Raw genomic sequence first — 23,630 nt, forward strand, 5'->3', positions numbered from 1 at the left:
ATCTGGGAGATGAGGATGCTACTACTTTGTTTGTTTTTTTTTGTTTGTTTTTTTGGTACTGGGGATTGAACTCGGGACCTTGCACTTGTGAGGCAGGCGCCAGAACCACTCAGCTAAATCCCTGGCCCTGAGGACACTACTACTTACCTCAGAGGTTTGTTGAGAAGATTTTAATATTGATATTTACATAATGCCTGGCAAATGTCAAGTGGATAGTAACTGTCAACATTATTATCACTGCATAAATCATGAGCATGACTACAATGTTACTTATACCAAATGATATTACCATCCAATCAGATCAATTTAAAGCCAGAGTCCAAGACAAACTAAGAAACCTCATCTAAATTCTAATATAAAATCCACAATTCAAAACTTAGCAGAAGCACAGCAGAGGAAAATATCTTTATTACCTTGGAGTAAGAAACTGTTTCTTAAACAGGACACAAGAACTCCTTCATTTAAAAATGTATATATATAAACTGAACTGTTTTAACTAAAAAAATTTTTATTCACTGAAAGAAACCACAGTATAATATATATTCACAATAATGTCTACAAAGCCTATAAACCAGTAACAACAACAAAAAAAGACAAATTACTTAAAACAGATGTTTGGAAAATAGAATACACAAATAGCCAAAACACATAAAAGATGCTTGACTTCATTAGTCACCAGGGAAAGACAAATTAGTATCACAAAGAAAGACTACTGATACACCAGAATAGTGAAAAAGAAAGACATATTTAAAAAACTGAGGACGCAGAACATGAAAACCCTTCATATTTGTTGGTGGGAGTATAAACAGGCACATAACTTTAAAAAACTATTTGCTAGTATCTGTATCTACTAAAGCAATTCTACTCCCAGGTGTACATATATACAACAAACAGGATGCACACATCTGTTCTCCCTGACAATACACACCACCATGTTTGTAGTAGTACTTGAAATAGCTTGGAACTCAGAAAACACAAAAGGAAACTGACATAACATAATACTGTACAGTAATGAAAATGAACAAAGTACAATTGCATCCAATAATATGAATGGTTCTCACAAACAACAAGTTAAGCTTTTTTCCACTTATAAATATATTTTAAAAACAAGTAAAGCGCCGGGGATTTAGCTCAGTGGTTTTGTTGCCTGCTGTGCAAGCGCAAGGACCCGAGTTCAATCCCTGGTACCAAAAAAACCAAAAAAACCACAACAACAAAACAAAACAAAACAAAACAAATCCAAGTAAAGCTATCTATGATTTGAGAAGTCAGGAGAATGATTACACTTGAGGGGAGATAGTTACTGAAAGGAAACACAAGAAGGACACCTTGGATGCTGGGATTTGTTTCTTAATCTGGGGGCTGTTTTCACAAGTATGTTTAGTTTGTTGAAACTCAATGGGCCACACATTTATTATGCACATCTTTTCCTTATGTATGTATCAATAAAAAGCTTTATAAACTTATCAGTATCAGTAAATTGTCAGGCAACTTTTTGTTAATTATCTTTGTTACAGCTGTTTGTGCTATGTCTACACATAGGTCCAGAAAAATAACAAAATTTTCTCTTAAACTTCACAATGCTAATTTAATCCAACCACAGTACTGGAAAAGTCAGATTTCAGTCATGTCTAACAATAGCTCATAATTCTTTCATTTTTAAGTGCTAAAAATAAATCTTATAGTTACCTAAAAATAAATGAATCTATGGCAAATAAAGCCATTAATATTACAATTAAAAACAAAACACTCAAAAACTTAAATGCAGTAAAAGTCACAAGACTTCAAAATTAGCAAAATTTATTTTTTATGCAAAGGTATACTATGATAAATTGAAATACAGATATATGTAACATTGAGATGTATATCAGCATCCTTATTCATACAGTAGAATGAAAAGGCATAGGGTAAAATGAACTTTATGAGACAATAAAAACCAAAGAGTGCTTTTCCATTCATCTGGAATTTACTATTCCTAATTATAATTTTTAAAGTAAGAAAAAAACTATACTCTATTTAAAATACTGTGTTGTATTAAGAATTTAGACAACTCAAAGAGTTTGAAGATAATTTATTATAAAAAAAAAGGAAATGAAGAAAAACCAAGACATAAATCATTTAAAATTAGGAATCCTGTTAGATCATAGTAAAAGGCAGGTGAAATAAAGAAACAAACATTCATCAGGAACTAGATGGTTATAAAGACAACGGACTCTACATAAGTTTGAAATAATTACAAAATTACATATATGGTAAAATAAGAAGCTGGAGAAGATTACACAAATACAAGAAAAGGTCTTCTTACTTCTTTTTAGAAGTACAAGAAGTTAGTATCGGCATCCTTTATGTGGCCAAATAAAGAATTCAAAAAATAATGTAGAATACTGTTTATGGGTAGACTGACCTTCACCATCTTCTACACAGAAGACATTCAAAATATATCCCATATTTATCACCACCTTACCCCATTTCATATAAAGTAACTGTTACTCAGGTTATTAAAAGTTTAAGAGAGGTTAGTAGCACACGCCTATAAACCCAAGGCCAGCCTGAGCTACACAGGAGACCCTGTCTCAAAAAAACACAACAAAAAGAAACACAACCACATACCTTATTTTTAAAAATCTCTAAACTTGAATATTAACCACTTAACAGTTTACCCCGCCCAAACATCACTTGGGCAGCCTGTTTGTTTACATAATGACTATCCTGAGCATCACTTGGGCAGGTGTCATTTCAACTAGTCAATTCTTGTACTGAATAAATTTGATAAAATTGTCATTTTTATATTTCCTGTTATATTATCTTATAAAATTAACAAAAAATGCAATTTTTTGTTCATTCTGTATTTAAATAATTGGATTATTAAGTGGTTAAGCCATACTGCCTCATTATATTTTATTCCATTCATTATCATACTCCAAAATTATTTCTGAATTACATCAACTAGAGTTTTGTGTTCTTGAGTAACAACAAAAAAATCATGTTTTTTTCTTACCAACTCATATTCATCAAAAAGCTGTATGAGAGAAGGTGGGATGAACATATGAAAGCCCTGTAAAAAGGCATTGATCTGAGGCTGAATGGCTCTTGTCATCCGAAGTTCAAGTAACAAGCTGGACATACTCCGCCTACAAAAAAGAAGTTTTTTTGATGATTTTTTAAAATTTCACATAGCAAGATAATGCTAATAACAATCATTTCTCATTTAAAAGGTAAAGGCTTAGAGTTATTTTGGCACCAACAGTCATATATCTCTGCAAACCAGTAAATGGGGATTCTAAGCCATTCAAGCCAAAATCCTAGCAATCAATCACCCATAACTTCTCTCATGTGCTGTATCAGTGGTTACTATCACATTTGCTATTTAAAAAATACTCCTATACTGCCTTATCACAGATACTGTCTTATTACCTCCACTTCTAGCACTCTGTTTAAGCCATCATCATCTCTCAGGTGCATTACTGTAACATCTAATGTCCATTCCCATTTTCCCCTATACTGCTGCTTCTTCACACCTCAGAGTGGATTTTAAAATTACAAATATATAATTCAGAATACATAACGCATCTGCTCAGAACCCTACAATCACTTCCCCTGACACTGAAAATAAAATCCAAACTCCTTTTCTAGTCTTTAAAGTCCTCAGTAAGCTAGCCCCGCCTCACTTGCTAATTATATTTGCCACCTACTCTTTCCCTAGCTGGCAACACAATTCTGCTTTTCTTGGCCTTCTGAGTATTCCATAGCTTTATTCAGTGTCTTTATACTTCCAAGCCTGCATGACCGAAATACCTCAGAATATAACCTCTCTGCGAGCAGCAGATTTGTTTTACTTACCAGTAGTATATAACTTCAGCTCCTAAAAGTAGTGCTACTCTTGTAAGTGTTGCAAATACAGGATAAAATGAACATATACATTCATCAAAATCACTTAATATGCTTTGAATTTGATAAAATGGCTCACTGTAGCACAGCTAATTCAATTCTGAGTTAAGGAGCTACTTTCAAACATTTTATTTTAAAATACATTATTGTCATAAAGAATAATTTTATTTAAAATTTAGCTGGCAATAAAAAATGTATTTTGGAACAGATTATCATATATATGTGTATAAAGTCTATCAGATATCATAATTTATATTTTTTAAAATTACCTCTAAGTGAAACTTTGTGAGTTAAAAGCAATATGCTGTACTGTATATGTACTGTATATAGTTTTCACCAACCAGGAATGAATACTCACAGAGAGGAGAAAGCCTCTTTCAGACTTTATCCTGTTATGTTTTGGTACTAATCTAATGCTTTGTTCAAAGAAAAAAAATTTTAAAGGCACAGAGCCAGGAAGTTATACATGACTGCTAGCTATGAATTCTCCATACCTCTTACACCTACAGAAGTGCCAGAATAGATTCCTCACGGCAGATTTCCCAAAACTTATATAATCTGGCAGAAGAAAAACTGCCATCGTTGCTTTTCAGTCTATCCCCAAATCCAAAATTCCACATCCCACCACCCAAAAGTTTTTCTCCATTATGCAGGAATTAATCAGTTATTACCAGTGACATTCATATTCAGAACAGACAGAAATGTGCACCCAACAATCAAACAGGAACATCTGGCTAAGTTTCCAGAGTCCAACCCCCAAACTGTAACACACTTGGGATGACACCAGTGATTTCAGCACTAGAACAGGATTATATTTTAGTTTATGTCCATTCTAACTAAAACCACACTGGACACATTAAAATTTTTCTGTCCCATTCACTCATTAGTGACACATGTACTATATAAGTACTATATAAGGCCCCATTTCCCTGAACAAGAAGGACTTTTTCCTAAGAGGTTTTGGTTTTATAATCCTAAACTGCTATTCAATAATCATTGAGACATTAAAAATTATGAGTAAAAAGTAAGATTTGTTAGTTGTTCAACTTCACCTATTTTAACTGCATTCTATATCAAAATAGTACACATTTTTATCATATATTTTATTTTTTGAAATAACAAATATACTAATCTTTCTCACACTTTTTTGTTGATATCTTATGATATTAATTGCTTTACATATTTAAATTTAAGTAACCCAGACATACTGTAGTTCTTGGATATCAATTTGTGAAAATTAACTCATTCACAATCAATCTTCATTCTAAGTTATTTAAGTGTTGGTGAATTTTGGTCTAAAGAATTTTCAGTAAAACAATAATATGAGAGCCATCACAAACTCTTCTGAGCTGTTCAGTAAAATAGGAATTTTCCAGATAGTTTAAGATAACTGTGTTTAATTTTAAAAAATTTAAAACTGCTTATTAAATTTTCCCATCTCTTCAAAAGTACACCTTAAAATAAAATAACACAAATTAACATTATCTTGACAATACAATTATTACTATGACCCTCTACTACTACTACACACTAAGTACTCCTGTAGAAAAATACAGTGGCCACATTTCTATTACTGATGAAGGCACCCAAGTGACTTTAGAGCCTTGCACAATTATATCAAAGTTATCACATATGCTTTAAGAAAACAATGCAGATATACAGATGTTAACCAGTCCACAAAACACTAGCATGAAAGAGTTGAACAATTAAACATTAAATATAAATCAAATCTAAAATCTCACTTTGCTCTAAAGTATTAAAGAACTGATATATTCTGACTACAAAAAATAACGGATATAGAATTAGCTTTAAATAATGGCTATAGAATTAGTTTCAGTTAATCTGCAATGTAATCATAAGTGACAGTATTACTTTGTAAAATACAGTATATGAAAAATATAATTTGCCACCATTTAAAATCAAAATATTAAAATCTAAAAACAAAAAGCTGATAAAGTGGGGGGCAAGGGATCTTTTATCCCCTGCAGATGACATATCCTAGACATGTCATAGCTGTTTCTGCTTGAGTTTTGCTGACAATATTTTGAGGCTTAACATATAAGATATTATAGACTAAATTATATGAAAGAGTATGTTCATACATAAGTGACAGACATTAATATTAAAACTATTTCCATACTGAATAAAGAGAAATAACCATACCAAAAAGCTGTAAATCAGGAAAATCACAAAGAACAGATCAAATACATAAAACATACAAAAGCTACTCAATAGGTAGTATCTGTTATTATCACTAGAAAATAGAACTGATAACTAACGAGATAAATGGAGAAGAAGATGGCAACACTACCAGTCATTTGAGGGCCATATCCATAAAAGTACCAGTGACCTTTTAATCCCTCCTCTTTATCATATTCCCAAACAATTACCAAGTTCTCTAAATTCTACATCCTCAAAAGCTCAAAAGCAATCCCATGTTCTCTAGCTTCACTGCCACCCAAAACTCATCATATACATTCTCCTGCACCACTGCCACAGCCTCCTATCAGTTACCCTGACTCAGAAATACTGCCCTATTTCAACCTACTTGGCATGTCTCAAGCAGTTTTTTACAAAGGAAAAGAAAGAAAATAAACTTGAACATGTCACTCCCCTCTTTAACATATGCAATTATCTCTAGAGCCATCAAAATAATTTTCAAATTCCTTATTGTGGATGTAAAGTCTAAGAATCTGGCCCCTGTGTATGTTCTTTTGCCTCATCTTTTCTCACTCACTCACTTTGCAATCTATCCCATGCTCCACAACTCCCATCTAATCTATTTGTGGTTCCCTAAACATGTCATGTCCTGTGCTATCTCTGTGTCTTCTTGTAACCTCAGAACAATAGCTTACCCCTAGAGTTGAACTCTAGACCTAACAACTTCAACTCTGTACTTAAAATAAGTAATTGGCTAGTCCTAAAGTGACAGAAAAATTCATGGCAGAATGTATGAGGAGAAAAAAATACAATAATGATATTTCTAAGAAAAAGTTTTAAATTTAAAAATTAACATTTTATAAACTGAATACAATTTTAAGGCAAGAGACCTGCAAAAATGTGATATATTTCTAAAGTTTTAAATGAATCAGGTTGCTCATTAAATGATCATTAAACATTTAAAAAACAATGTGATAGCATAATTATACTTGGCTCTGACCGGTAATGCTAGAATTGAAAAGGCTCAACTAATTGTGAGAAATGTTTTTAACAGAAAAATAAAAGTTGAGAAGAATTTACATATTAATGATTGACACCTGCTACAATCAATCCTAATCATTAAAATTTGCCTGCAATCAACCAATTAGTTGTACAAAAATATATTCCACTTTGAAAAACATTTCAAACTTTTAAATATTACCATAACATTCTAGCCTAAGACAAGACTTGCAATGAAGGGTACAACTTCAATGTGAGCATAACTTACTTATAACTATTTATTACTTCATTCTTTCCAGATTTCAATAGAAATCACAAATGCAAAAGAACTAATAAAGTAAGTGTTTTTAAAACTCTAAACAAAAATAATGTCATAGTGGGAGGGGATTGCTAGGATACACAAATATAAATATAGCTATATATAACAAACTTGTTAGAGAATCATTCTGCTTTGTCATATTAAATATACCTAAAAGGAGTGACAAATCTACTTATAATATACAGTATTCACACATAAGGATCACGTTTATGGTTTTCTTGAAAAGCAACTGCTTGTTTAACAAAGATTCTATGACTTCATTACTCTTAACTGAGGGTAAGTTCCCTTGCAAAATAAAATAATAAATGTGTATTGCAAGATGAACAGTTTAACGAAGATTTTTAAAAATATTTTACCATCACACTCAAAAAAGATTTAAAAGTTAATTTAAGCATTTTACTATTTTCATCTTCTACAACTTAACATAGTTCATTATATTAAAAATCAAGTTAAGTTCTTCCCCAATGTGATTAATTTTGCCTTCAGTATGAAGAACATGCAACTTAAAATCAGAACACCTGAGCTTTGGCACCATTTTTTTTTTTTTTTTTTTTGCCATTAACACTTTTGGTTTCAGTATCCTTATGCACAAAATCAAAGAGCAGGCTAAAACATTTCTAGGTATAGAGGAGTAAATGCTCAGCTCTTATTTCCAATAACAACTTCACTTTTTGTACATATGTAGTACATACGTTTCAAAAGGTAAAATTATATATTTTAATAGGCTTCCAATTCCCATTATATATGTGAAACCTACATACAAACCTATTTTTACAGAATACTATCTAAAAATAACTTTCACAGTTTTTCATTTTATAAAATGTTAATAAACTTTTATATGGGAGGTATTTTTATCCCAATTTTACAGAATAGAAAATTGATCCTCAATGATCTGTTCAAAGGTGACCAAGTCTTGGGATGGTGTTGTAGCTCAGTGGTAGAGTACTTGCTCACCAGGCATAAGGCCCTAGTTTGATCCCCAGCACACACATACATAAACACACACAAATGTGACCAAGTCTTTTGGTCTTTTTAAAAATAATCCCTGTTTTACTAAATCCATAGTCTATAAAATGTTTTAACAGACTTTCATAGTTAGTTGATTCTGAAGCTATCTTGAAATCACAATATAACTAAAGAAAGGAAAAACGGTAAGTAATAGAAATGGAATTCCAAGCCAGATTTTCTGAATCCAGAGATCCTTCAAAATATACCAAAATAAAACTGTATCATAAAGACACATTATGATTTTCAACAGGAAAATTTAAAATAAATACGGTTACCAAGACTATAATAATATGCATAGAGGAGATAAAGAAATCAAGAGATCTGACTGATATACTGGAACCCAAAAGCATGTACACAAAGCTTAAACACTGAGATTTCTTTTCTCTATTAGAACACTTTACTATTAACCTTAAACATGAAATAGTGATTGTCACAAATATTATCTGGATTGTTTATATTTCTGATCAAATTTTTCAAAATGCACATGCCCAATTTATATAATCAACTGAATATCAAGACTGCTTTAGAAACTATCTCAGCACAATCAGTACAATATTGAAATGATCTTTTCTAAATCAAAATTTGACATTTGGCAGTTTTGCTAATTAAATATTTTAATGTTATGAAACTACAATAGTAAAAGTTTTTCTAGCAAGTGATAAAATAATTTAACTGGCCTACTATCAGGGAGGCCAAATTAAAAACAATGACTAAGGTAAAAATTCAAGTACTCACTTTGTTATTTTATGTCACAAGAATACTTCTACCTCCAGGTTTCAAAGGAACCTCTTCCATTGCTCCAAACACATCAGTCTCAACAGAAAAAGTTAGTTCTAGACCCAGATCACTAATATCATTATCTAAAATCCATTGCAAATTTTTGGCATATTCTGGATCAATTGATGTCACATCTTGATAATTTACAGGAATACCTAAAAAATGCAAAAATATAGCAGTTACACTAAATGCTGCTGCCTTTCTGTATCTGTTTAATGGTTAAAAGACTGCCCTCTACAGAAGTTCTGGAAAACTGCAAAATATAATCCAGTTCACAGCATGTCTTAAATGGACATTAATTCCTAAATTTGGAAGTGTGTTAAATTATGCCTATGTTTCTTCCACATCTTCACAATGTAATCTTTCTTTGAAACAGCTATTAAGGAAGCTACTATAAACTTCAGAAGTGCTAATTACCTTAAGTATACTCATACTAAAATGTATTATTTGCCTAAACATACACACTAAAATGGAAAATAGAACTTTCAGACAGAAGTTTTTTTTAAGTAGGTCATTTTTTCTCCCTCTAGTCCCCAAATATCTTACAAACATAGATGGTCTCCAATCAAAAATTATTTCGTCCAAAATGCTACTGCTTATCTACATAGTTTTCCCTTAAAAGCTCTAACAAAGGCAATGCAAATAGGTATCTATGGAAATAATAATAGAACCATACCAAGAATGTGCTTGTAGAATGATCGTGTGAAATAAATATTACACTTGATCTTAGCCAAAAGGCTGAGAAGCGATGTGTGAAATAAATATTGACCAGCTGCCTATGGTTCAAAGCTAATCCCAAGATTTGTCCAGCAAATCTGAAATAGTTCAAGTGATCAGGATTTACATAGGAGTTGCTATTGGGCTGGAAAGTTGTTCCTATTAAAATAAGTACAGAATAATTTATTCTTAAAAATCCACATGAAGATGAATAATTTCAGTGTACATAAATTAATTCACATGCAATTTTAGCAAAGCTAAGGTTCATTATACAAGCTTCCACAGGAATATTCTTTTTTTTTACATTTTTAAAATAACTTTATTACCAAACACACACACATACAAGGGCTGGGGATTTAGCTCAGTGGTTTCAGCGCCTGCCTTGCAAGCTCAAGGTCCCAAGTTTGATCCCCAGTACCAAAAAAAACAACAAAAAAACCCCACCACACACATACATACAAAAAATTAAAACCATTCAAAGAAGAACAATGTAAGGGGGAAAAAACTACAGTAATATTCAAATACAGTAGAACTCAACCAAAACAAAACCGGAAAGCACTTAAACATTTTTCCATATAACTTAAAAAAGCATCTCAAGCACCAACAAGACACCAGAGGATGTGATTTGTTTCAGAAAGGTCCCCAAGCACTTGGGTTGGAGGGAACCACCAGTGTTTCCTTCTTCCCCTTGTCTTCTCCCTTCTCCTCCCAGCTGCTTTAAAGTTGATTTTTAACTTTTTGAGGAGACGAAGTGAAAACAAATCTATAAATATATTTTTTAAAGTATTTAACTTTTTTTATGGTGTTTTTCTCGTCCCCCTCTCTGCCCATACTCCCTCTCCCTGGGGAGCCCTTAGGGTCCCCAGAACTGGCAGGGCCCCTGGGGACAGAGCCACCCCATGAGCTTGGGGTCCTCCAGTGGGGGGGGGATTCTGGGATGGCCCCATCCTGGATTGCTGCCAGGAGAGAGGAAAGGGGCCCTCAGGCCATGCCCCAACGTGGGGTGGGGAAGGCCACCCACAGCTCTGGGCCTCTTTTTGCCCTTTAGGGCTGTCACTAGAGAGAGGGAAGAGGGTGACCAAACATGGGGGTGGGCATGAGAGGGTGTCAGGTAGAAGCAACTGACTTCATTTGTGCCACATGCATGGGCATTGCAACCTTGTGCTCCCTCCCCTAGGCCCACAGCTGCCTGGGGCCCAAGTTGCAGTGAGCAGGGTGGGGTCTGGGAGGGGGCCAGAGGCAGATGTGGGGGTCACAAGTGGGAGCCGCTATTGGGCTGAGTGCAGCAAAATAGGGAGCCAGAAATGGGCAGCTCTCCCAGGGAGTGAGCAGCTACTGTAACTTTTTAAAATTAAGACAAAAAGCCTTGAAGAAAATTTTATTTTTCTAAATGTAACCTCAGTATTTATGTAATTTGTACAGGGGCCATGCCCCAAACCCCTGCCCTCCTGGGGTAGATCTTGAGGGTGGGTCGGCATGGGAGAGGGTCTTTTACCCTATGTCACAGCCCACCTTCACCAGCGGTGTCCAGAAAGGGGCTTTTTCAAAACCCAGGCAACAGCTGGAGCAGACCTTTCTTAACTCTCCCAACTGCCTTCAGTCAGAACAACCCTGCCTCTGTGATCAGGGGAAGGGTGGGGGAGACTCTACGCACAGCCTAGATATCAAGGGGATGCACTGCCCACGTTGCGAATCCCCTAACATCTACCCAGTGGTTGTCTTGCCCCAGTTTAGGGTGCCAAGATGGAAGTCACCTCTCTGGGCTTTCTCTTGGAGATAGCTGGGGGTTCGGGGTGGCTTTTAAGCCTGGGGCATGGCAAATCAGGGCCAGAGAGGGGGCAGCTTGGGACTCAGGTCTGTAACTCCCCAGCCCCTTCACTCTGCTCTTGTTTCACTCCACCACCACTCACACCCTGCTCCCCCACCCAGGGGAGGAGATGCTGATGAATTCCTCCTCCTTCCTGCAGCAGACAGACCCAGTGAGTGAATCAAGCAAAGTGCTTACAATGTGTTGTGTGAACGGGGCCTTGGGAGGGCATGCCTGTCAGGGATGAGGTGGCATTTATATGTGCAACGACCCTTGGTGTTTCCCTTCCTTGATGGCTCTGGGGTATGTGTGCATGTGCCTGAGTGGGTGTGTATGTGTGAATGTGAGTGTGTGTGTCAGTGGTTTCTACTTTCCCTGGGATGCTGACCCAGGAATGGTGGACATGGTCACAGTCCTATGTACAGAGCTTTCTTTTGTATTAAAAAAAAACTCTTTCAATAAATGTATCATTTTTGTGCACAGACCAAAAAAAAAAAAAAAAGAAAGGTCCCCAAAACCAACACTGAACAAACAGTGGTCTGGAAAAAACTCCAGTTAGTTAGCAGACTCCACATAAGCCAAACTTCTCCCTAATTTAAATTTCAATAGTCATATGACATGTGATGGAAACACAATCTGAGAAATACGTTATTAGGCCATTTCATCCATGTGTATCCTTAATTACACTTTTAGTTTCTCACACTAGAGAAACTATTCGGCATTTACACATACGTGTCCTATTTATTTCACTTAAGAGGATGGCCTCAATATGCATCCATTTAGCTATAAATGTCTCTAGTTTCTCATTCTTTATGGCTGAGTAGTATTCCATTTTATAAAAAAACCACATCTTTTTTATCCAGTTTCCAGTTGATGGGCACTTGGGCTGCTTCCAAGCTTTAGCTATTACGAACTGCGCCACTATAAACATGGGTGCACATATATCGCTGTGGTATGTATGATTCTTTTAATTCTTTGGGGAAGATACCCAGCAGGGGGATAGCTGGGTCGAATGGGACCTCTAGTCCTAGTTCTTTGAGGTATCTCCACACTGATTTCCACAGTGGTTGCACCAGTCTGCACTCCCACCAACAATGCAGAAGGGTTCCTTTCTCCCCACACCCCTGCCAGCCAGCGTTTGTTATTGGACGATTTCTTGATAGCAGCCATTCTTTCTGGGGTGAGGTGGAATCTCAGTATTGTTTTCATCTGCATCTCTCGAATAACCAGTGATGTTGAACATTTTTTCATATATTTATTTGCTGCTTTTACTTCTTTGTCTGAGAAATGTCTGTTCATTTCAGATGCCCATTTTTGAATTGGGTCTTTGAATTTGGGGAGTCTGAATATACAGGAATATTCTTTGTGGAATACACAAACAGGCAGTAGAACTGGGAAAGACAGAAGACAACCAGTAATTCACACGTACTTATTAGAGCAAAGTCAGTGTGTAGACAGAAAATTGTACAATACTTTTGACTAAAAATAGCTGGAAGAATGTCTGAGGAACCCTGGAAAAATATGGTAAATATCATTGATAAACACACACACACACACACACACACACTCTTTCCTAAGTGTGTAAAGTAACTACGAGGCTATAAATTAGATATTGTCTTATTCATCTATACATGCCCATAGCAGTAGGTATTCCTTAGATTTTGTTCTTAAGGAATAGGACACTCTGAGGAGAACTAAAAATTTCAAATGTACAACTGCTGTTAAGTAATGGACCTCATCACTGAACTTGATGCCTATTAACAATGATAAAAAAACCACCTAAGTCTACAAATCAATTCTTCCATATGGCAAATAATTAAGCTGTAAAAATTATTACTGAGGTAAAAGTAAAAATGGCAAGGGTTAACAGTTAATGATTACTGTTAAAACCTAATGCCATGAAGAATGATTCTACTTCTACAAAGTATCTAGAATAGGCAATATATTTTTATACACTCAAAGTAGATTAGTAATTTGAGATTAGAGGAAGGTTGAATGAGGAGTTACTACTTAACAGTTTCTTCTTGAGCTGATTAAAAAGTTCTCAAATTAGTGGTGATGGTTGCCTAGTATATTGTATGTACTGTACTTAATGCCACCAAATTATACTTTTACATGGTTACAAATGTCAATTTTATGTCATATATTTTACCACAATCTAGTACAATAGAAAAACTTAATGCTAACATCTCAAATTCAACTCTCCTTCCTATTTCTTTCTGTGATGACCAGTAACTTGGGATTATAAATTTACTCATTTATTCTACAAATATATAACAAGCTTATGCTATATACTGAGGCTACAAGAAAGAATAACTGATAAATCTAATGAAATAGATTCAAGGAAAAATAAAGGATGAGATATTCTCTTCTTATAAAAGAATGTAAACACTGGGGAAAAGGGGCTAGGAATGTACCTCAGTGGTAGAGCGCCTGCTAGGCAAGCATGAGCCATGGGTTCAAGCCCCAGTACCATTTTTAAAAAGCTACTGGGGAAAGAAAACATATCTAAGGAAAGTAAATATTTTCAAGAAAATCAGGCAACTGTGCAAAACATCTGAAACTGAAATCTGACCATCACTTCAAACAGAAGTATTAATTCAGAAATCTCTCAAATATACCTCACAAAAATGAGGTGGCAATTATTTGCATATCACCTACAATATCAAATTACAGCTCTATAGGTCACAAGCACCTTTTTCCACAAAAAGAACTGTTTAACTGTAGCTTTTTTAGTTGCCAGGTCATGATTTCTTAAAAAGACTAAAAGTAAAAGTTAGTATGAATAAATAAATTATGAGTTAAGATTTAATATCACAATTTCTAGATGTTGGTTTTCATGACTAGTAATTTAAAGACTTAGAAACTCAAATGGGATTACCAAATTTTTTTAAGTCCACTTACTAGCAACACTATTTTATAAAAGAAAATAGGACTGATGAGAATGTCTTCACGGCCAGCATTAGATCTTGAGACAAGCATTTAAAAACCACTTGTTTACAGGACTGTTATACTGAGTTAAGTTCCATTTATAATTCTACCATTCATCAGCTCTGTAAATATAGACAAAAATTCTGAATTTCAGCTTTCTCTTCTATAACATATGAATACCTCACCTGGCTCACAGTGCTATTGTGGGGTCAAAGATAAAATGTATTGAAGTAGTTTGAAAAATATGACAAGTCACAGAAAAAGTCTAGACCACTCAACTTACCATCAGCTGACTGGGTAAACAGTGCATAATCAGGATTGACTATCTCATTAGACAGAATATCAAACCACTCACGCACAACACCTTGACCCTGAATTCAAGAAAATAAAATTTATCATTAATACAAATACATTGAGGAATTTTTTCTAACTAATAACAAAATTAAAATCATACTAAATTTCTTCTCATCAATTAAATATTAAATATTAATCAAATGTGTTTCCATTGTTTATATACAGTGATTCCTAAATCACTTATTTTTATACTTACCATGCCTTCTTCTCCATGGAACCGTACAGCAATCCCTTGCTCTAGCTTTGCACAATTTGCTTTTGACACAACTTCACAGCTACTCCTAAAACTAGAATCTAAATATGTAGTATTGGTTAATTTTACATATTAAACTTTATAATAACAAGTACTTCATACCTCACACATATATCAGTTTCTTTGCTAAACATACCTCTGTGAACCAGCAGAATATCATTTTCATTCACTGGCCTGTGTACCATGTCTGAATCTGGTTGTCCTGAATGCAAATGTTCATAGAACCATTCGCAACGATCTTTGAACAGGTACCCCAAAAAATGACAGTAAAATATGTTAGCAGTATTTCAGTCACCTAATAACCAGATTTATTAGCATGCTTAGTACTAGTAAATTTCTACAAATAATCATTCTTAGACCTTAATTTACAATAAGTAGTTAATAATGTTCTAATAATTCAACAACTATTCACAAAAACTATTCAGATCATAGGTGAAATGCTTTACCTAAATAAGGTATTTTTTTAAATCCTACATTTATAACAGCAAGAATTGATGTCATATCTAAGAATTTAATATCTACATAACTGAACATATTTACTATTTCTTTTAAATCCAAAAAAGCTTACAAGAATGAATTTTCACACCCAGAAAAATGATGGTACATGTTCCATTTAACTTTTCATGAAAGTACTCCTTTACACTTATCTTTAAACTTATTTTTATCCTTTGGAATATAAGGCAGCAACTAGAAAGAAATTTGTTATCCTTCAGTCTTCCATTCTTCTACCTTAATATCTGAAGAATAAGATCTCTTGAAGAGTAAAGAAAGTTTAAACCTTTTTTTTATCTGCTAGGTAAAGCAAGCTGCAAGTGATCTGCAATTATTATAATTAATCAGAAAGTATAATTGAGTACCTAGTATGTGCCAATACTATAATAAGAGCAGTAGAACTCTCAATTTATATTAAATCAAGTTCTTAACAGTGAAGTATGAACTACAAATACACCATGAATTTAGAAACTGCAGATAATTGCAATACAAAGGCTTCACAAGGTCTTGGTTTGAACTAAAACTTAAAGTTCTGTAGGACTTGCTAAGCAGAGAGAAAAAAGGCAGACCAGTTAAGGGAAACAAACAGAAAGGCACAGGAGAAACTGCCTTCCTTGGAAGATGTAGCAGTTATCAGTGCCTGTTAACAGCCTAGCAAACAAAGAAGATTACTTAAACTTGCAATCAAATCTCAACACAATATGACAATGACCCCAATCTACCCTACTTCATGCTTAAATGAAATTTCTGCAGCAATCATTATAGTTTTAGACACTTTTCCATCTGCCAGCCCATACCTTTGCTAGAATGTTCATCCTCCCCTTACTCCTCTCACAAACTTCCATGTTTTTCAAGCTTTTGAAAGTCACTTAAAATCTACCTCTTTTTTGGAATTTCTCTTTACTACAAGCTCTTCATCCCTTAAACTCCTAAAGAAACACATTATAATTAATGATTTCTAGCTTAGAGAAAGGAAATGATTTCTATCTCCAAAACAACTACCATTCATTGAGTATATATGACTCTACACTTCATTCTTCACAATAGTTTGAAGAGATGAATATCATCAATTCCATCCAACACCACAAAGAAGTCCCCTTTCAGGCAATTTTTAAAATAGCAGAAACTTTCATTTTACCTAAATTAAATATTAGTTTTGTTTTAAAAGACTTACTTTTCAAAAAAAAAAGAATGAAAGTCATTTTTGGGCTGGGGATTTAGCTCAGTGGTTCCACCACCTGCCTAGCAAGCACAAGGTCCTGAGTTCAATCCCCGGTACCAAAAAAAAAAAAAAAAAAAGAATAAAAGACTTATTTTTTAAATCTTATAAAAATATTAATTTAGATAACTGCCAACAGATTAACTACTTTTTAAAATATCTTTTTCAGTAAGAAAAGGAATTAATGGTCCCTTTTTAAAAGTTAAATGCGTAATTTTGTCTTTATGTTCAACAGCCTTCTACATTTTAATAAAACACTGCCCCATGTATGTTATTATATGCACTAGTGTGCATATGTTTAATTTTTAGTAAACAGGTTGGAATATAATGAATTTGAAATTTTAATGCTGATTATTTCTAACATTTTGGTAAAACAGAATAAATAAAATATTGCACTGAAGCAATGTACTTTAAGTATGAGCTTTGATGTAAGATAAACATGGCATGAAATCCTGGTTTATCACTAACTTTGTGATCTTAGGCAAATTACTTATCCTCTCAAAACTTTATAGTTTTTTCACCTATAAAACAGAGAAAAACTCTATTTCAAGGATTGTGAGAATGAAATGAAATAATGCAAGTAGATCGTAATAATCATAACTACAATCATAAATTAGCTAATAATTAGGAAGCACCTATAACCCAGGTACTTTTTAAGCACTTTACATGCAATTACCACATCCAACTCTCACAACATTAGCATAAAATAGGACTGTTATCCCCATTTTACAGAAGAGAAAAATGTAGCACCAAGGAGTTAAGTAACTTGTGGAAATACTCAACATCAACAACACTCAATAAATGGGTGTTGGTCTATTACCATTCATAACAATATAAAAATTATTGTCAATAACTATTTAAAATGACAGTAAAATTACTTGCCATTATAAGATCTCAAACTGTCTTTATCTATAAAATGTGAACTGAGAAAACAAATGTCAATTTTTAAACTAATTCATATGAAACATTAAAAGGTACAAGCTGCTACCTTCAAAAGCTAATAAGATATCTGTAAGATGAAAACATACATGTGTACGCACGCACGCGCACACACACACACACAGGCATACATACAAACACCTACACAGCCAAAGGGCGCATTTTTGTATATAAACTTTCTGAGTACCTGAGTTTCCATATATAATTCACAAAACAGGACTGATTACAGTGGCTCCTCTTAATAGCATTTGTACACCAATACAAAATGTCTCTCCCTTTAACTACTGGGCACCTGAAAACCACCAACAGAAGAAGTCAATCCTTTAGTAGTGGTAGTTGCTCTTTAACTTTTTTGGATGGAACAGGCTCTAAGTTACAAAAAAATTCCAAGTACAAAAGAGTAAAAGCACCTTTATTTTCCTTGATGTGAGAGTAAGTTGCCAATATTCTGCCCAGTCACCTAAATAAACACTTTGATAGATATTCTCTACAAAATAATTTCACATAACGAGATAACAACTATTAGGGACACTGATGCATTACTACATCTAATGCTCAGACCTAATTTCAAGTTTTTATAATTTCACAGTAATATCCTTTGTAGCACAATGATTCATGAACTACATTTAACTGCCCATCTCTATTTCCTGTACTCTAGTACACTTCTTCACTCTTTTCTTAATTTGCATAACTTTAATACTTTGAAGACTGCAGTCCAGTTAATTTTGTAGCATGTCTGTCAGCTGCAGTTAGTTTGATGTTTCCTCGTGCTTAGACTCAGAGCATCATTGCTGGAGACCACAGAAGGCCACACTCTTCTCAGTGCATCTTACCAGCTGGCACACTAGTATGTCTACTCTGGTCACTGCCAAGCTTCTCCCCAGTGAAGCTCCTCTCTTTTAGTTAGGAAGTATTCTTTGAGGACTTATTTTGAGACTATAAATATGCCACATCTCATAAAACTTTCCATATTTATTCATTAATTTTTCAGTAAAGATATATAAGTTGGTTATTTATTTGTTTGGTTTTTTGAGACAGGCTCTTGCTATGTAGTTTAGGCCGGCTCTGAACTCACTACATAGTTCAGGCTGGACTCCAACTCACAGTGATCCTCCTGCCTCAGCCTGCTAGGTGCTGGGATTACAGGAGTGCACTCTCACGCCCAGCTCTCTTTATTTATACATTGCTGTCGTCATTTTGATGTTATGTTGTTCCTGGATTTGGACAATGGGAAGTCATCTGAGCTAACTTCTGAGTGATGGCAAATAATTCCACCATGTTTTGAATGCTTCACTTTCCTTGACAAAAAAATGTTCTAGGTTCATATTGTACTTTTCATAACCCAGCTCTGAAATCTGCTATTTTTCTCTAATGAGCCCTTGTTCATCCAGAACAGTATATAAACACCAAGAGCTGGGTGCCAGGTTTGCTTATCTATCAATAAAGAATAAAAGCTCTAAGTTCACACAGATATCTCTAATTCAAATTCAACAGTGCAGAGGCTGTTCTGGGTTCTGCCCTTTTATAACTACTTGCTCCAAAAATAAGAAACTAGAGTTACTTTTCTCACCAATCTTCAAGATCCCCCCCAACCTCCCATATATAACAATCTCCTACTGCTGACAAAACCTCTTTGCTGCAGAATGCCACTGAGGCTCTGTCAAATAACTCCAACACTGCTGCCACCCTCCACATGGGCTTCCTCCTTATGCCACCTTCAACTTATATATCCCATGCTGAGCCGCTCTTCTACACAGATACCACCCTACCATGTCCAAACAAAATCCTCTTCACCCTGGTGCATCAACAAAACTCCTTTCTGGGTCAACAGGGTAGATGTATAATGCAGATATTTTCTGACTGCATCGTTCAGGAGAAAAAAATCAAAAGGAAGTGAAAAGTAGAGATGGTTATGAAAAAGAGTGAAGTACCTCTCTTTCAAAAACTAAAAGCTGTTTTCACCTATTATTTCATTTGCCCTCGAGAAGAGTCATACACTGTAGTGTAGGTTAAGAAAATGAACTCAGGAAGCTACAATGTAGTTCAGTGGCAGAGTGCTTGGCTACTATGTACAAGGCCCTAAATTTGATCCCTAGCACTGGAAAAAAAAAAAAATGAATTTAGAGGGTTAGGAGTGTGGCTCAGAGTTAGAGCATTGGCTTAGCATGTGCAAGGCCACAGATTTGATCACTGGCAAATAAATAAATAAATAAATAAATAAATAAATAAAGTAGAAAGTAAGTAAGTCCTGGTGGTGTAGCTCAGAGGTACAGCCCCTGCCTACCACATACAAGACTCTGGATTTTATTCCCAGAGCTGGGGAAAAAAGAAAGAACTTATGAACCAAATAGAATTTTAAGTTCTGGTTCTCCTGCTTGGTAACTAAATGAATTAAACAAGTTACTTAACCCCCTTTAGCTTCAATAAAAGAAGCTAACTGTTCAGAAAATTATTCATTTAAAGCAAATATATGGTACTGAGCCTAAAATTAGCATTCAAACAATGTATGTTATTACTGCCTTCTCTTTTACCTTTCATTATTAAATGGATAGCAAAAGATCTCTATATACATGTGCATATTATGAAAGTTAATTTTTAATTTTTTTTAAACTTCTGAAACAGTGTCCCTAAAGACATTAAAAAACTACTTTGGTATTTATAATTTTATGACTACTTAACCAAACCACAGCCTCCTAACACATCAGACAAATTATTTTCTAAAACTTTGGCAGGATCATGTAATTCTTCTGAAGCAAAATAACACACTGCCTAACAGCCTAGCAAACAAAGATTTAAGCTACCAACACAGTATGACTCCAACCTATTTCACTTCTCACTTAAAACAAAATTTCTGCTGCAATCACTATAGTTTTAGACACCTTTCCATCTGCCAGCTCATACTTTTGCTACAATGTTCATACTCCCCTTTACTATTTTCACAGTATTCCATGTTTTTCAAGCTTTTGAAAGTCACTTAGAAATCTACCTCCCTTGTGAAACTTCCCTTTACCTAAACTCTTCATTCCTTAAATTCCTAAAGAAACAAGTAATATTATAACTACTGATTTCTAAAAAATTATTTCTATCTCCAAACAACTACCATTTATTGAGCACATATGCTAGTTACTCTTTAAATACTTCACTTTTACAATAGTTTTATGAAGTCGGTGCCATTTATCCCTATTTTATACATGGACAACTCAAGGCTCAAGGATGCTAAAAATGTGCCCCAAATCACATGGCTACTAAGAAGCAAAACAAACTTTTCCCCCAGCTTATTTCACTGAACCTGAGATATACGGAATGAATCTGTACAAGCTGGTAGAGGAAAGGCTGTCAGGTCAAGCAAGTTCAGAAAATTAGCAATGTTAAATAACTATTTTCACCAAAGGATTTCTCAGACCCTTTTCTATACTGATATTGTGCTTTATACATTTCCAAAGGACATATGTTACATTTCCCAAATATATTTGGGAATAAAATCTTTTTCTCAATGACCATCCACCTTATGACTGGTATGCCATGTAACTCATTTCAGGAAATGGGGCAATGTATTTTTGTCTTTGCACAGGCCTCTGCACATAGTAGGCACTCAATACACATTTCTTGCAGAAAAAATTTACTTCTTAAAGTAACATGTAATTCCATCCCTCTTACAAGAAGTTTTAAGTCTAATAATTACTAAATATTCCAATTTAAAAAATTAATTTCATTAGATTAAAATCAAGAGGAAGAAAATTTCTACCTGTGCTTTTATGATATGCATGAATCTTGACATCAACTCAGGACATTCAAGGAGAAAGTGAAAGTGGTCAAATATAATTTTGGGGTTTCTAAAAGAAAAATATATTTGTATGAGTGGACAGGAAAGATGAGTACTATAATTGTAAATTCAGATACAGAGATCTGGAAGTAAAGGCAAAAAACATATTAATCCCCACCTACATTTTCAATTGTTACTAAGCAATTTTCAATTATAACAGAAATAGCTTTTTAGATGAAATTATATGTAAAGGAGAAAAGGCTGCCATGGCAGTCTCTAAATCCCAAAAAGCCTTACCTATTAACAAAGCATTTTAAAACTTCATCATGTTTGCAGACAAATTCAATGAAACGAGGTGAAGTCATTCTGTAGGAGGTAAAAAACTATAAGAATACATAGGTACAAATTGGTGATATGATACAGCAAATGTGATAAATATATACTGAACTGGACTAGCTTCTAGAACTGGACTACCTTCTAGACCTTTTGAAAGAATTTGGGTTTAGATCTTCTTTATAATTTAGAAAACTGAGGCATACCTAGTCAATTTTTAAAGTGAAATAAAATATCCAACTTCTCCTTAATAAATGATATAAGGGCCAGGGATTTAGTTCAGTGGCACCACACCTGCCTTGCAAGTGCAAGGTCCTGAGTTCAATCCCCAGTACCAAAATAAATAAATAAATGATTTTATATATATATATATATATATAAAATACATACACATGTACGAGATCCTATAAAAAGTGGCATTCACCATTTACACAGAAATAACTTATCACTTGTTCAAAATTTAAATATTTTGTACCAGATCTAGATTTGTACAATGAGTATCCTAAATAAGATCAGAATAGAACCTAGAATCAACAAATAATTATTTGTTGTTACTGAAATTACAAAAATATAGTTTTTCTTCATCTATCAGAAAAAAAAAGCTACAACCTTCTTACCCTGGAGGCATCTGACAGGAGCAGCACATGTAAAAAGCTTGAATGACAGCACTTAGCTGGTTGGCTGTCATAGAAATAACATCTTGACAATCTGCACTGGCTTCCTGTTTCCCTGCAAGAGCATCTGGTTTAGATTCTCCTGTGCCAGTCGATAGATGTTCATAGCTCCCAGGTCCTGGAGGTTCAAATGGTGGAATGGAAGTAGCCCCTTGATCTTGGCCTTTTTGTTTCAGTAAAAGAGAAGTGATATCTGTTGAATCCTTCTTGTTTTTCATCAATTCTGTAGCTATTAAAACTAGCCATTCATCTAATGAGTGCCAAAGCAATTCCAGAGGCTGAGAGAAAAAGAAATATGCTTTTTAATCACTCTTAAACTACAAGACGAAAAAAACAAAAACAAAAATCTACTCCACATAGCAAAATAGTATATAAGAAAAAATACTAAATACTTCTATTTTACAAAGTTAATGACAGTAAAGATTAAAGGTAAGTAGCAAAAATAGATAAATGTCATATATATGGCAAATTTCTTCATTATAGCAAACATTTAATCTGTACACACAAGGTATGATAGAAAAATATGGTGAATGTTTAATTATGTATTCTTTAGAATAAAAAGGAAAATGTAAATCTAACAAATATTTCATAAGCAATCTCATTTCAATTTTCAAATATTTAGTTTTAAAAACTCACAATTATGTTAATCCCCTAGCATTTACTTTATTATGCAAACAATTTTCAACTACATAAAACATATCTCTTTTCAATCTAAAAAAATGAAAATTCTTAAATAACCTAATAAACAGTTGACAGTGCTCCCTTTTTATGGGTATTTCTAGAATTTTGATAATTCATGAGAAAAATTATAAAATGTACCATATTCATACTCACATAATATATGCTTACACATACACACACCATAATCCAAAGTTAATAATAATATTTAAAACAAAAAATATAAATACCAAACCTAAATAAATACTGACTAGCAAAGTTTTTGGTGGTAGAGATCAAACCCAGGGTCTCTTACACATGCTAAGCACATGCTCTACCA

General features: G+C 34.0%; 1 protein-coding gene and 1 pseudogene across 1 annotated transcript in view; both read right to left on the reverse strand.

The window, feature by feature from the left end:
* Positions 1-23,630, reverse strand: part of LOC110345400 (E3 ubiquitin-protein ligase HACE1-like) — a 109,373-nt gene that overhangs the window by 6,159 nt on the left and 79,584 nt on the right. The window contains 11 exon segments of the mRNA XM_087196026.1: positions 2,999-3,106; positions 3,108-3,131; positions 9,110-9,306; positions 9,828-9,870; positions 9,921-10,027; positions 14,890-14,977; positions 15,157-15,254; positions 15,350-15,460; positions 21,608-21,696; positions 21,924-21,992; positions 22,577-22,911. Of these exon segments, the coding sequence (XP_087052152.1) occupies positions 2,999-3,106; positions 3,108-3,131; positions 9,110-9,306; positions 9,828-9,870; positions 9,921-10,027; positions 14,890-14,977; positions 15,157-15,254; positions 15,350-15,460; positions 21,608-21,696; positions 21,924-21,992; positions 22,577-22,911 (1,269 nt within the window).
* On the reverse strand, positions 9,769-9,901 carry LOC147822592 (U2 spliceosomal RNA; annotated as a pseudogene).

Source organism: Heterocephalus glaber, unplaced genomic scaffold, assembly GCF_053883595.1.
Source record: "Heterocephalus glaber isolate CG9 unplaced genomic scaffold, H.glaber_assembly_v1.0 deba00001610, whole genome shotgun sequence".
Taxonomy (NCBI): Eukaryota; Metazoa; Chordata; class Mammalia; order Rodentia; family Bathyergidae; genus Heterocephalus; species Heterocephalus glaber.